This window comes from Akebia trifoliata, chromosome 3 (assembly GCF_017979445.1).
Source record: "Akebia trifoliata isolate Shusen 1 chromosome 3, ASM1797944v1, whole genome shotgun sequence".
Taxonomy (NCBI): domain Eukaryota; kingdom Viridiplantae; phylum Streptophyta; class Magnoliopsida; order Ranunculales; family Lardizabalaceae; genus Akebia; species Akebia trifoliata.
This window is the reverse complement of record NC_141377.1, coordinates 58,149,047-58,164,799: the sequence shown is the minus strand read 5'-3', so window position 1 is coordinate 58,164,799 and position 15,753 is coordinate 58,149,047. Positions and strand designations below refer to the sequence as shown.

Here is a 15,753-nt window from a genome sequence, read left to right as displayed (position 1 = left end):
AATTCAATTGTAAGCACGAATCCCTAAGAAATCTTGGAATATAAAAATATGTGCGGTATTCTAGCTCTTCAAGAATGGTAGGTCAAGTGTTTGACATCCCACAAAGTAATGAATTCCTTGGAGTCACCCTTCAAGGTTACAGTTCTTATCAATTTTGATTCTAAAATGAGTAGAACTGGAGCCATCAAGATTCAAGAAAGTGGGTATCCGTCGGTTCTATTCTTAAAAGACAAATTAGACAAAAAACCTCTTGGAATTATTGTAAATATTTATTTTCTTTAAAAAAAAATAGTATGTGATCTATACAAGTATCAACTTAATTACAATTAGTCTTACTAAAAATATGAGTTAATATTTATTAAAAAAAATTAAAATTTATCTTCTTTACATATAATAAACTTCTACAAATGACCCATTTTAAACTCCAATATATAATTTATATGAAAACTTGAAGCATTTTATATAACATCATTTATTATTAATTTTAAAAGTAAGAAAACCCTAAATCATCTAAAGTAGTAAAGAAATGACAAAATAAATCAATTCGAGGGTAGGTACTCCCAAGAGAGAACCTCGCTGGTTTCGGTTTCGGTTCCGGTTAAATGGTTATCCATTGACACCCCTAAAAATACCACATAATTACGAGACTACCATTCGTGAATTTTATAAGACTGAAGAGGTCTCTCTCTCTCCTTCAATCTTGCTCGATCTTAATCTCTCTTTCGAAATGGCAAGCAGAAATGGCGTTTTTAGGGCTTCGAATCTCCTAAGAACCCTAATTACACCTTCTTCTTCCCCTAATCTCCCTTCAAATTCCAGAAATTTCTGCCTTGTCAACACCGAAATCGGCAATCACACCGCTAAATGGATGCAGGTTGTCTCTTTCTTCTCTCAAAATCCACAAATTTTCTTTAAAAAACTAGATCGATTAGTTCTTTAATTTATCCTTTGTCTTCCTCTGAAATTAGGGTTTCAATTTTCTGTTCCTCTCACTCAATCTATGAATTAAGCCTCTCTGCTATTGTTTGATTGATCTGATATTTGTTCGTTCTAATCTATGAATCAAATGCCTTTGAATGAGAATGAATTTGTAATAATTAAACTATTTGCCATGAACTCTTTTAAAAGGGTTAGGTACCCATGCCAGGTACATGTTGGATTTTGACACTCCATGAACCCTAATGCAACATTTTCAGGATTTTATTTTATTTCCTTATTTCAAGATATTGGTCAGTATTTATTATAGGTTATGGAGCTCAACTCCTCCCGATTGAATTTTTTATTTTTTTGGTGTAGCAAACATGACACTAAATGTATGTATTCTCTTATCTATGGAGACTTGATACATATTATAAGATTGAAACAAGTTTCCTAATTGATGTTGGCAATTTCATCAAGGAGTGAACCATTTCAGACCAACCTGTAGAGAAAAAACTTTGAAGTGGGCAGGCCGCTTCAAAATTTTGAAGGAAACTCTTCATTTTATTACATGTGCCATTTCCAAGGAGGTATTCCAAATTTTGGCAGAAATGTATGGGCGTGAAATTAATTCCAAACACCACGTGTATTGTAACGAGGAGGGTTCCTTCAAAATTTTGAAGCGGACTACCTTCTTCAAAGTTGGACTATTTCTCCGGAAGATGTAATTATGACTTCCTTGGAAATGGTATAACTTCCCCCATCAGGTTTCCAACTAGTGCAGTAAGGAGGGATTCTTAACCCACATTATCTTAAAACGAAAAGAGGAAGCAAATTGTCTCACACCACAATTCAACAAAGTAGGCAGATGGTTGGAAGTCGGTCTTGGAATCACTTTCTAGTATATATTGGTGAAATGAGATTCCCAGGTGGCATAAGATAGAAAAACTATCTTGTCTGCACATGATGGTGATTCCCTTGGTTAATGGATCCAGTAAACTGAGCATCAGAGAGTGGATGAATCACTGTCCATGAAATAAAAAAAATTCCGCAGAACTCCTTGTGATTCCCACTTCCTTGGTGAGAACTTGATTCAAAATATCTTTTTATCCACCAAGTAAAATCCCAAATACCTTATTTCTAACCAAAATTGGTATGTAATTGGTTTAGGATCCAACTAAAATGATCTTTGAGAGAACAAAATGAAAATCAAGAAAGCGCCAATATGATGCTCCATTATAAGTGCTAATAATGGGCATAGCCTCCCAACCGATTTTTTTTTTTTTGAAGGGTGCGAACCCAAATCTCCTTAAGAGAAAAATGTTTCATCCAATGATAATATTTTTGGTGAAAATGTGTTTTCTTTATTGTCAAGACCCCACATGTTCTGTGAATCATTTTGAGCTTCATTTTTTAGAACCTTTTCTCTTCTCTCTCAGACCCTCAATTCCATCCCAAGGGTAACCTGATTGAAAATTTTTGGTGCCTCTTGTCCATTTCACCTTACAGCCATTTAGCAAGACATTGCCCTATGGATGCGCCAAACTTTATTCAATAATTAAGTTTTAGAGGGTTACAATCAAATTATAGAAGTTCTTTTGGGATGACCACCCTTTCTTAGCTTTTGTACATTGGTTGTGACTTTCTAATATGTATATTTCAACCCATTCTTGCGAAGAAGCATATGGTTGGCTGGCTGGTTAAATGCCAGCAGAAAAGATTGACCTATTCGGGATCATTATTGATTAGAATAATTATGGTTGGCTTGGTTGGACTAATAAAATGAAGTATTCAAGGTCCTTTATGCTTAAAGCCTCAAAAATAGAATGAGCTCTAGGATTCTCATATTCAACTTTACACCACTTTGAAGACAAAGTTGACTGGATCATTGATAATTTTGGGGCATGGATAAGCAGAATGTGAGGACCATGGAACATCTCTTAAATGCGATCAATGAGCTTAGTGAACCCTCAGGATACTCCTCCTTCATGAACAAGAAAGATAAGATTTGATGAGTACCTAAAAGAACAAGAAGACCTTTATCTTGTAATTTAAAAGTATATGCAAATTATATTCCTTTCTTCTTTTTTTTTTCTTCCCCTATTGTTCTCCCCTTCAAGTCCCATCTGACATAATTGCATTCACAGATTGTGTGGATTGGGTACTGATTGTGTTTTACTAAGGAATTACTTGTATGAAGCCTAGCCATATTATTAGGCTCATTCTGACCTACTCCACTTATATGCTAGAGATATAATTGTATAAGGGCTTAGTAGTGATTGGTTTCTGGAAGATGAATTCCATGAGTAATTCTTTTTACAGCATACACATACGTGCTTTACAAAAAATTAATTGAAAGCTAGTAATACATTTGTGTTCTAAAGAGCAATTTATTTGTTAATAATAGGATACAAGTAAGAAATCTCCAATGGAGTTGATCAATGAAGTTCCACCGATCAAGGTTGAAGGCAGGATTGTTGCTTGCGAAGGAGGTAAATCCAGACCAAATGGGTTTTTTTCTTCTTTCATTTCAATAGTTTTCATATTAATAGGGGGAAGAAAGTTTCTTTACGTGACACACAGCATACAAGAAAGAAATGGAGAAAACTGTTGCATGATTTGCTCAAATAAATTATGATCCATATGTTTCCCATTTTAAGTACCTTCGCTTTTCCTTATCTTATTTTTTTACTGGTGCCCTTTTCCTTGTAATAGATAGTGATCCTGCGCTTGGGCATCCAATTGAGTTCATATGTCTTGATCTGAAAGCGCCGGCAGTCTGCAAGTATTGTGGCCTTCGCTATGTTCAGCACGATCATCATCACTAGGACTCTTGTTTTGTCTTTTTCCCAATCTCTCAAAGATGAATTGTAGAGATAATCATGTTATGTGCAACAGAAAGCACCTTTCCTTTTCATCATAGGGGTCAAGCTTGTTCTTCTGACAATCGTAATCCTGAGTTGTTTTGGCAGTGTTGATGACAATTTCGTATGTTTATTATTACCCAATAAGTAACAATTTAACTGATTCATGTGTGATTTTTGTCGCTGAAGATTGTATTACAATGAAGTTACTGGATTATTTTCTATTACAAGACCCATTTTTCTCCCTTAATGAACTGCTGCAATTCGATGCGATGATGTTTGCATGGCTTTTGTCGTACTTCGGGAGAAAGTATCCGACAAAATTGCTCTTGAGTTCTGAAAGTTCTTTTGATGCAACACAAGGCAAATAAATCACCCCTACAGCTTCACCAAGCATAACTCAAAAAAAATCTATGATTCATTAGCTGAATCAATATCATCTTGATGTCGACATGGCTTTTACGATCCGGATCCTGATCCTCTCTCTCTCTCTCTTTAAAATACATTGAGACCATCCAACAAACATAGGGGAGGAGGTCATCCAATACGAAGAGCGAGATTTTTTTATATATTTATTGTTGCGACCAATCATTCTATTTTGGATTAAGTCATGCAATTAAGCAATTATGTTGTATCATGTTAAAGTGTATAATGACACCAAATCATGTTCTGTAGTAGTTAAGGTAGTAATGTAATTACATCTTCCTTACTGTTATAAGTTATAATGGGAGAAGGGGAATAAAACTGATTGACACCAAAATTCAAGTGGCCATAAATGCCCTCACTTTTATACTTAAATTTAATAATATAATTGGGATGATTTTGGTAAAAACCCAATAAAATGACTAATCCACCTCCTCATGATCACGTTGTTTAGTTTTGAAAATTACAAATTTTTTTTTTTACTATGTAACATTCAAAGACCCTTTACTCAATATGCTTTTACATATGTCCCCTGAACCGCCTCTTATATATAATTATTATGAATTATTTTAAGAATTATGACATAGATTAATATTCTATGTGGATAAACTAATGACTTTTTATGGATAGATTAGTGAGATTATTGTACGAAATTTTATTTTTATTATATATTTGGTTTTTCATTAAAAAACATACTTACAATTTATAAAATATTGGTAATCAGTAAAATCGAATCAAATCAAATTGACTTTAGTTCGACTTGGGTTGGGTTGGTTCTAGTGGAATTTGGTTCGGTTCTCATATTTATGTATTGGAATCGACTTTGTCAATTTGGTTCCAATTTGACCACAAACCAAACCAAGTTGCACACCTAATTAATACTCAAACAAAATCCCCCCAACTCCAACCTCTTTTTATTTTTTTTTCCTTGAAGTAAGAGAGACCCAATCAATAGATTTTAACACTATTCACTTTCCTAATGAGCCCAAAATACTAATTACAGCACATTCTGTCAAAAATACAACAATGATTTAAAATAAAATTGTGAAACCACTTATAGAACTCAAGGCCAGGTACAATGGGAACTTACAAACAATAATTATTAAAAATAAATATAACTGCAATTGTAGAGCACGACACTTATAATTACATTAGTTAATTTGTTTAAAATTACAAAATTACACTTTCAATCTTAATCTCTCCTTGTATAATTTGTAATAAGTTAGTTTTTTGTTTTACAAGATTTATATAATAAAAGACAACGGAACCCAACTATTTTTATTATCTCACAGGATTTAATTTTACTACGAAGATTATAGAAAGAATAATGATTTTTTGATGCACCCGTACGCCTCGTCACAGAATCGTAGGTCATTTGCTTCGGGGATACGCCGGATCATAATGGTTGGAAAATGGTCAAGGGATTGAACCACAAGTATCAATTATTCAATTATTATTTTTCAGTGTGACTTGTTGTTCTGTTTTTCCGATTTTGTAAGGGTAAAGTTACGAAGAGATCCAGTCATGAAATGGTCAAGAAATATTGCTGCCATTTTGATTCATCAAAAGGTTGGTAAACTCTCTGTCTCTTCCTTCTTCTTCTATTCTACAATACCACCGCACTCAAATCCCTACCAGATTAAGTCCCATTTGGAAAATATGGTAAGAGAGAAGTGTAAAACTGGAACCCTAGGGTTTGATGAGGCATTAGGTTTGTTCGATCGTTTGGTTCAAATGCGACCCATGCCTTCCATTTTCCCTTTTAATCAATTGTTTGGAGCCATCTCCAAGATGAAACAGTATTCTACTGTGTTATCTATGTTTACCATTATGATGAATAATTCTGTACAAATCCAACCTGATCAAATTACATTTAACATATTGATAAATTGTTACTGCAACCTGGGTCGGATGGATATCAGTTTTGCTTTTTTAGGAAACATTCTCAAACGTGGGTTCCAACCAGATTCCGTAACTTTGAATATTCTGCTTAAGGGTTTCTTTAAGGAGGATAAAGTAACTCAAGGGATGGAGTTGTTTAACAAAATAGTGGAGAATGGGTATCCATACGATGAAATTACTTATGGTACGATAGTTGATGGACTTTGCAAGAGTGGGGATATTAATGGGGCTCTTAGGTTAATCCGAGAGATGGAGAAAGGAAAATGGAAACCTGATAAATTCATGTATAGTATTATTGTTGACAGACTTTGTAAGGAGAGCCGGGTAAATGATGCTCTGAACCTCTTTCAAGAAATGATTGACAAAGACATCGTGCCAGATGTCGTCACTTATAGCTCTTTAATTCATGGTCTATGCAGTTTTGGTCGGTGGACAGAAGCTGCAAGCTTTTTCAATGGCATGGTGAACGGTGGAGTCATGCCTGATGTAGTAACCTTCAGCATTCTGATAGATGGTCTTTGCAAAGATGGGAGGACTAAAGAAGCACTCGATGTATTAAAAATAATGTCTCAAAGAAGTGTTGAGCCCGATGTTACAACATACAGCTCTTTGATTCATGGACTATACAGTTCAGGTCAAGGGAAAGAAGCAACAAGGTTATTCAATGAAATGCTAGATCGCAACATCTCCCCGGATAAATTCATAATGTGTATACTAGTGGATGCTCTTTGCAAAGAAGGGAAGGCCAAAGAAGCACATCAACTATTGGAATGGATGATTCAAAGAGGCGAAAAGCCCAACATAGTCACGTACAATATGATGATGGATGGATATTGTCTGCAAGGCCATATGACAGAGGCAAAATATGTTTTTGATTCAATGGTGAGTAGTGGTCATGAACCTAATGTTTATAGCTATAACATTTTGATTAATGGCTATTGCAAGGATAGGAAATTGGACAAGGCCAAGCAACTTTGTGAAGATATGCGTCACAAGGGATTGACTCCCAACACAATTACCTACAGTACACTTATGGATGGGTTGTGCAAGGTTGGGAGAGTTGTGGAAGCTCAAGAGCTTTTCAATGAGATGCAAACTCATGGCCAAATTCCGGATATCATCACATACAATACATTGTTGGATGGGTTGTGGACAAACAATTACCTTTCCGAGGCAATGAAACTATTTAATGAGATGGAAAACAATGGATCAAAAACTAATATTGTCACTTACAACATCATTATTGGTAATTTATGCAAAACTGGGAACATAAATGCGGCAAAGGAATTCTTTTGCAATTTTTCAACCAAAGTTCTTCGACCTAACACTATAACATATACCACAATGCTCAACGGTTTTCTTAAGGGAGGAATGTTGAAAGAAGCTGAAGATTTGTTCATGGCAATGGAAAAGAAGGGCTCTATTCCAGATGATGTTACATTCAATATCATGGTTCAAGGATTGATCCAAAATAATGCTATCCCTAAGGCAACGTTTTTTCTCAATGAAATGGTTGAGAGGGGCTTCTCAGCAAATGCAGACACGACAGCTATGGTGGTGAATTTGCTTGTAAGGGATGGATCAGATCATGAGCATATGGAGATACTTCGTAAATTCTTGCCAGAGGGCTAAAGTAAAGGTGAGATACTCAATGTTGAGGTAGTACTTCGCAAGTCATTTTAAGGAGTAAATGTTTTAATTTTATGTTATTTCTGCTAGAATTTTTTTGTTCACGATGATAATGATTTCCATGATAATGTTTTAAGGCGTAAGTGTGCTAGTATCTCAATCATCTTACTTTTGTGTTTTCTCCACATGTGTCCTTTGCACTGCATTTTTGGCCCAAAAATTTTCTGATAATTAATGAGGTTTGTGTCAAGTTTACAGCTGGTGTAAAAAACTGCCACATCCTATCATGAATCTTGATATCAGACTAGGCTAGACCTTAGATCTTGCTGGACTGTTGTGGTGGACTTCAGATTGAACTGAAAGTGGGATGGACTAAGATGTCCAAAAGAATATGGATAAATCTGATTTTTGCCCTAGATATGTGTGCACTGCTCCAGCATCATATAGCCAAACTCCATTTCATAATCCTTTAATATCATGAAACCCATTAAAATCTAGCAACCTCAACTGTGTTTTTTTTTTTTTTTGATAACCAGCAACCTCAATTGTTAAAGCTACCTATCCCTAATTGCATCATTCATCCTACTTCATTAAATAATTACTGGCATCCTTTGTCTACAACTTGTTCCTATCTTCCAATCTAAGCTTGTTCAATGTCAAAGTCTAAACCGAAATTATGGCATATCCCTATGAATAAATTTCAGGCTTTTAGGAAACCTAAGTTCATCAAACACCTTAAATACATACCAAAACGAATAACATATTACTAGTTAATGAATTAAAGATTTCACAAAATGGTGGATAATTCTAGTCCTTGAATAGGAATGTTTATTTTCTATGTTCTTTTTAATTATATTCCAACCTTCTTGCGTAAAGGTTGTATAATTTTATGGCAAAGCACCTAATGTAGTAATGGGTACTAAACTCAATTTTTTTTGACTATCCAAACTTATTTTTTCAACTTGAGATCAGTGGCTCTATAAAGAGTCGGGAGTGGAAGTGATGCTATGTGGTCCTGTTGGGAAAGTTGTTGATGCACACTGCCATAACTTATCACCCCATGGGTGGAAAACAACAAGGAAAAAAAAAGGAAGCCTTGATTCATGACATAATCTTTGTTCACTACTTATTTTAATGGCATTAGAAGTTAAATGGGCGTATCAATCACTAATTCACTACAAGATATGGGTTTTTTGGTATTTTTAATTGTGGAGTTTAAGTTTTGGGTGTTTCTACTTTTTCCCTCATTTCACCACTTTTATGATGATCAGTGTAATTTCACTCAATCTGGTATGCTTTTCATTGGTTATTTAATTTTCTGTTATTCAGATCAGTTGGGCAGGTATTTGAGCAAAATCTTGGGTTTTTTGTTTTTATTTTTCAAACTCATTGTATCGATTTAATACTCAGCTTTTGCAGGTTTATTGGTTTAGTGATCTGACTTCATTTCCTTCTTTGTGTATTTAGAGAGGTTGTCATGAGTGATTTGTTGCCCATCAAAATTTCAGTGTTTGCCTTGTAAAAGTACTTAGATACCATGCTTTTAGTATTTAGGGTCTCAAGTGAAGTATAGTTCTTAATTTGTATGTAAATGAAAAACAGAATGGATTTTATGTTTTTCCATTGTCAAATAGAATAAGGAAACTCTCCGCAAAATCAAATTTTGTTATAGTGAAATGAATTTATTTTTTTTACAATTATCACATTATTTGGTAGGTTTTTGTCAAAATAATATTGAACTTCTATAATTTGTAGGTAGCAGAAATGATATGGATCAGCAACTCTTAAGAAAGATGTGGACCTCTAAAGAAGAAACGAGTTCGTGGCCATTGGGTAAGCATGCTCAACTACTATATTTGAAAAAGAAATATTCTTTTCTGTTTGTGAATCGATAGAAAGCCAATTTGTTTTTATAGAAGCATGTGAAATGGGGAGGGGGATATGGTGATCTAAAGAAATTGGTGAATTTCATTTTACAATTTTAGTAGTTGAAAATTCCAAAAACAAATTTCAGTGTACAGATGGTTTATATTCTCTTTTTTGAAACCATTTTTTTTTTTAAAGATTATTTTCAGGCCTTATACAACAAATTTTATTAGTAGAAAGAATGGGCATTGAACTTACTGTGGGACCCATTTCAGACTCCACAATTCCAATATTTCCAAAAATATCGGATGAGTTATCTGTGATAGCATCCATGTCGATCGGTCGAGATTGAGTTTGAGTTGCCAGAGTAGCATGAATTTTTAAAAATCACGATTATAAGTATGCTTTTAAGAAACATTCAAGACCAATTGTCTCACATTGGGGCTCGTCAAAGAAATTGGATATGACTAGTATGACCTTCTGAAAGTATCATCAAAGTCAATAAAATTCGGTCAAGTGCTATCCCCATCCCCGGTCTACACCCACGTTGTTGAAGTCCTTGTAGTCCAGTTCTGTGGAAGTCCCGCATATCATAGGATCATCTATTGCTTGTAACGCATCTATTTGCTTTTGTAACGCGTTGCACCATGTAATCAATATTATATCACCAAAGTTGTCTTCGGGCTTTGCCTCGTGATTGCCTCATTTACTTGTTTGCTAGCTACGTGTTGTGGTATACGATCATTTTACAAGCTTGCAAGTGGATTTGACCCCCTTGCGCCGCACGACCTCGTTTCGAAAGAATACGGCCGTGACACATTGGCACTCCTACTTTTACTTATTACACCCACATTTCTTAAATTATTTATCACTTGGGTAAACTGTAAAACAGCCGCTCAAAATTACACATTTAACATTTGTTTACAATAAGTATCAAGCCCATATAAAGTTCTAAATCTAAGCCATAGAAGTCCTAAGAAAATAGAGAGTTTCTATTAGTACCCCATCTTTTTAACTTTTTATCAATTATTGAATTTTTATTTTATTTTAATTGGAGTGCAATAAGTAGCAGTTGGGTACTTTATTTCAACACACTCAAAATTACACATTGAAACAAATTTAACATTTATTTACAATTAGGATCAAACCCATATAAAATTATAAATCTAAGTTATAGAAGTCCTAAAAACTTATAGAGTTTCTATTAGCACCCCCAACTTTGACTTATTCTCAATCATTAACATTTTATTTTATTTTACTTGGTTGCAATAAATAGAAGTTGGGTACTTTACTTCAACACTAAAGATAAGGGATGAAAAGAAGTCAAAAATTAAAAATTGAAAGTAAAAATAAAATTACTTCAAGCCTTCTTAATCATTAATCAATAGATGTAAGTCTTATCTCATGAGGGATATTTATTCTTCTTTTGTTTTGTATTTTTTGAGGGTAAACAAATGGAGAAAGATGCCTACAACATCCCCAAGTATAACTCAAAAAAAATCTATGATTCATTAGTTGAATCAATATTATTTTGATGTCGACATGGTTTTTACGATCCTGATCCTGATCCTCTCTCTCTCTCTCTCTCTCTCTTTAAAATACATTCCTTGGTCTTTTTCGTATTCAGTGGGTCATTCATTGTAAGTTCTCCTTGCTGTTAGAAGGGTGGGCCAGTAATGTTTTCTCTTCTAGAAAAGATTCTTGTGGGCTATTCTTCCCTCGACTATTGCTTGGGGGGTGTAGAATGAGAGAAATGACAGGGTGTTTAACAATAAGATGAGAAGCTCTCACGGCACATTCTTGGAAATTTTGGGCTTGTTATACCTTTAGGCGAAGCAGAACATTGAGTTCAAGGGGATTACTTTTGATGACTTCGTTTTTAGATGGAACTCTTTTTGTAGTCTTTAATGCTTTAATTTCTTTTTGTTTTGTAGATTGTTTAGAGGCTCTCTCGGCCTCTTTGTACTTTGTTTTCTTTCATTCAACATATTACACTTATCAAAAAAAAATACATTGAGACCATCCAACACGAAAAGCGAGATTTTTTTTATATATTCATTGTTGCAACCAATCATTCTATTTCGGATTAAGTCATGCAGTTAAGCAATTATGTTGTATCATGTTAAAGTGTATAAAGACACCAAATCATGTTAAGGTAGTAATGTAACTACGTCTTCCTTCTTGATATAATTTGGGAGAAGGGGAAAAGTGATCAACACCAAAATTCAAATGACCATAAGTGCCCCCACTTTTATACTTAAATTTAATAATATAATTGGGATGATTTTGGTGAAAACCCAATAAAATTACTAATCCACGTCCTCGTAATCATGTTTAGTTTTGAAAATTACAAAATTCTTTTTTTCCTCTGTAATATTCAAATACCCTTTACACAATATTTTAAATTAAAATAAACTCTTTTGATACTTGTGTGTTTGCACATACCACTTCCTAGTGTAATTTAATAAAATAAACGTAATTAATACTAGGGGTAGTTGGTCCAGTTCAAACCTAGAATCGAATCAAACCGATAGCTTTAGGATGGTTTGATTCGATTTGGAACAAGTTGCAATTTGATATTAGGTTACGAAAATAAAGAACCAATCAATTTGGTTCGGTTCTCGAATCAAACTTGTATAGAACCAAACCAAATGGAGGACCGAACCCCTATGCAATATATATATATATATATATAGGGTCACGTTATTACGACCCCCTTTGCGACCCCCTTTGCGACACACCTTTTTGTCTTATATGGGCAAAAATGTTTGGAATGGGCTGATTTTTTGTGAGGATGATCTCTATGGTGAGGGGATCATCCTGGCAAAAAATCATCCCATTCCAAAACTTCTAACCCCATCAAAATTGATTTACAAAAATTGGACGGTCTATAATTTTTCAACAAAAATCGGACGGTCTAGAAGTTTTGGAATGGGCTGATTTTTTGCCAGGATGATCCCCTCACCATAGAGATCATCCTCACAAAAAATCAGCCCATTCCAACCATTTTTTCCCATATAAGACAAAAAGGTGTGTCGCAAAGGGGGTCGTAATAACGCTGTTCATATATATATCTATATATATAGAGAGAGAGAGAGAGAGAGAGAGAGAGAGAGAGAGAGAGAGAGAGTCGGGTTCCATAGACACATAAAGCTACAACATTTTTGTCTTATATGATTAAAAAGGTTCGAAATGGACTGATTTTTTGTGATGATGATCTCTATGGTGAGGGGATCATCCTTGCAAAAAATCATCTCATTCCAAAATTTCTAACCACATAAAAAATGGTTTACAAAAATTGGACGATCTAAAATTTTTCAACTTGTAAACATGGGACTAGAAGTTTCATAATGGGCTGATTTTTGGCAAAGATGATCTCCTCATCGTAGAGATCATTCTCACAAAAAATCAGCTCATTCGAAACATTTTTGCCTATATAAGACAAAACACGTTTTAGCTTTATGTGTACACGGATCCTAATCCATATATATGGGTCGCGTTCGGAAGACAAACATACAGACTCACATCTCTACAAATATATAACAGATCTATGGCTTAGATCGAGTGTGATTTTACAGTCGTTTGTAAACAAACAAAATTTTCAAAATTGCAAGTACCTCCCCATAAACAAATCTCAATTTCTCAACTTCGTCTTCTTCACTACAAAACTCTCAATTTCAAATCCATCTTCATGATTTGTCTATGATTTCTTTACTTTGAAGATCAGAAATACCTCACGTGCCTAAATCAAATTCCTCCCACGGTTATTTCTCAAGTTTTTTTTATCCTAAACTTTGTCGCCGATTCATCATCAGACTTCCTTTCCTTCTCATTATCTACCTTATCATTTGAAAGGAACCTCTCCACAGTTTGTCTCACACTCAAATTAAGCAGAAGCACATGTCAAAAAGTAAGATAGCATAAAGATAAAGGTTCCTTCTTTACATCATTCACATTGGGTTTTTCTTGGTTGATTTGCTAAATATCTGATGGAATAATGTTCATTCACATTGAGTGCAGTGGGTGTTGTTGTCTCAATCATTTGAGGGTTGTTATCTGAAAGATAGAGTGTAGGGGAGAGATGAAGACAAAGATGGAGGTCTCTTCAAACTGAAGAGTAGGATTTCTTCGCTTTTGGATTCGTTTCTCTTGTTCATAGGAGAGGGTTTTTGTGAAGAAGATAATGAGTTGGGTTTGGGGTTTTATTTTAAGTACGAGGAGGTGTTTGCAATTTTGGGGAGGTATTTGTAATATAAGATAAGTTTTAAGTGAATAATTGAGCACGTGGTGTTTAAATTGATCTCTACTGTACGATTGTCAATTATTAAACGAGATCGGACGATCTACACACGTTGTAGATATATGAGTAGATATGTGTGTACACATATCCTGATCCTGATCCTATATATATCTATATATATATATAGGGTCAGTTCAAAGGACAACATTTCTACACACATATAGACAACGTTTTTGTCTTATATGGGAAAAATGTTTGGAATGGACTGATTTTTGTGAGGATGATCTCTGTATGAGGATCATCCTTGCCAAAAATCAGCTCATTATGAAACTTCTAGACCGTCCAATTTTTTGAAAAATTATAGACCGTCCAATTTTTGTAAATCAATTTTGATGGTTACAAGTTTTGGAATGGGATGATTTTTGCCAGGATGATCCCTCATAGAGATCATCCTCACAAAAAATCAGTCCATTCCAAATATTTTTGCCCATATAAGACAAAACACGTGTGTCTATATGTGTGTAGAAAATGGTTGTCCTTTGAACCTGACCCATATATATATATATATATATAGGGTTAGGTTCAAAGACAACCATTTCTACACACATATAGACACACGTGTTTTGTCTTATATGGGCAAAAAATGTTTAGAATGGACTGATTTTTTGTGAGGATGATCTCTGTGATGAGGGGATCATCCTGGCCAAAAATCAGCTCATTATGAAACTTCTAACCGTCCAATTTTTGTTGAAAAAATTATAGATCGTCCAATTTTTGTAAATCAATTTTGATGGGGTTACAAGTTTTGGAATGGGATGATTTTTTGCCAGGATGATCCCCTCATCACAGAGATCATCCTCACAAAAAATCAGTCCATTCCAAACATTTTTGCCCATATAAGACAAAACACGTTGTTATATGTGTGTAGATGAGTCTTTGAACCTGACCCATATATATATATATATATTCGATATATTAGAACAGCGTTCCTAAGACTCATATAGGGACTCACATTGCGACACACCGTTTTGTCTTATATGGGAAAAAATATTTGGAATGGACTGATTTTTTGTGAGGATGATCTCTATGGTGAGGAGATCATCCTAGCCAAAAATCAGCTCATTATGAAACTTCTAGACCGTCCAATTTTTGTTGAAAAATTATAGACCGTCCAATTTTTGTAAATCAATTTTGATGGGGTTAGAAGTTTTGGAATTGGATGATTTTTTGCCAGGATGATCCCCTCATCGCAGAGATCATCCTCACAAAAAATCAGCTCATTCCAAACATTTTTTCCCATATAAGACAAAACGGTGTGTCGCAATGTGAGTCTCAATATGAGTCTTAGGAACGTGACCCATATATATATATATATATATGAACAACGTTCCTAAGACTCATATTGGGACTCACATTGCGACACACCGTTTTGTCTTATATGGGCAAAAATATTTGGAATGGGCTGATTTTTTGTGAGGATGATCTCTATGGTGAGGAGATCATCCTTGCCAAAAATCAGCTCATTATGAAACTTCTAGACCGTCCAATTTTTGTTGAAAAATTATAGACCGTCCAATTTTTGTAAATCAATTTTGATGGGGTTAGAAGTTTTGGAATGGGATGATTTTTTGCCAGGATGATCCCCTCATCACAGAGATCATCCTCACAAAAAATCAGCTCATTCCAAACATTTTTGCCCATATAAGACAAACGGTGTGTCGCAATGTGAGTCTCAATATGAGTCTTAGGAACGTGACCCTATATATATATATATATATATGGGGGGCGTTCGCTGGCTAACGGATTGGCGAACTGTTTGGCAAACTTTTGTGGATCGTTAGATATAACGAGATCTGACGGACACAATTATATCTCGCACGATCGGTTTAAGTTATAAAATTATGAGTTTAT

At 34.6% G+C, this 15,753-nt stretch overlaps 2 protein-coding genes across 4 annotated transcripts; both read left to right on the top strand.

Annotated features, from left to right (window-relative positions):
* Positions 1–647: 647 nt before the first annotated feature.
* Positions 648–4,032, top strand: LOC147408357 (NADH-ubiquinone oxidoreductase-like protein). The gene is made up of 3 exons (XM_086437327.1): positions 648–874; positions 3,326–3,410; positions 3,634–4,032. Exons 1-3 carry the CDS (start codon positions 728–730, stop codon positions 3,744–3,746), a joined length of 345 nt encoding a protein of 114 aa, XP_086293453.1. The 5' UTR covers positions 648–727; the 3' UTR covers positions 3,747–4,032.
* Positions 4,033–5,543: 1,511 nt separating this feature from the next.
* On the top strand, positions 5,544–10,307 carry LOC147408356 (uncharacterized). 3 transcript variants are annotated; one of them, XR_015177081.1, is made up of 3 exons: positions 5,544–7,746; positions 9,492–9,569; positions 9,801–10,307. XR_015177081.1 is itself a non-coding variant. In XM_086437326.1 (2 exons), the coding sequence occupies exon 1, from the start codon at positions 5,730–5,732 to the stop codon at positions 7,737–7,739; it is 2,010 nt and encodes a 669-aa protein (XP_086293452.1). In that variant the 5' UTR covers positions 5,544–5,729; the 3' UTR covers positions 7,740–7,746; positions 9,156–9,462. The 3 variants fall into 3 exon arrangements, 2 of the variants coding, with proteins under 2 accessions (XP_086293452.1, XP_086293450.1); XM_086437326.1 differs by lacking the exons at positions 9,492–9,569; positions 9,801–10,307 and adding an exon at positions 9,156–9,462; XM_086437324.1 differs by having other exon boundaries at positions 5,545–7,746; positions 9,492–10,307.
* The last annotated feature ends 5,446 nt before the right edge of the window (positions 10,308–15,753 follow it).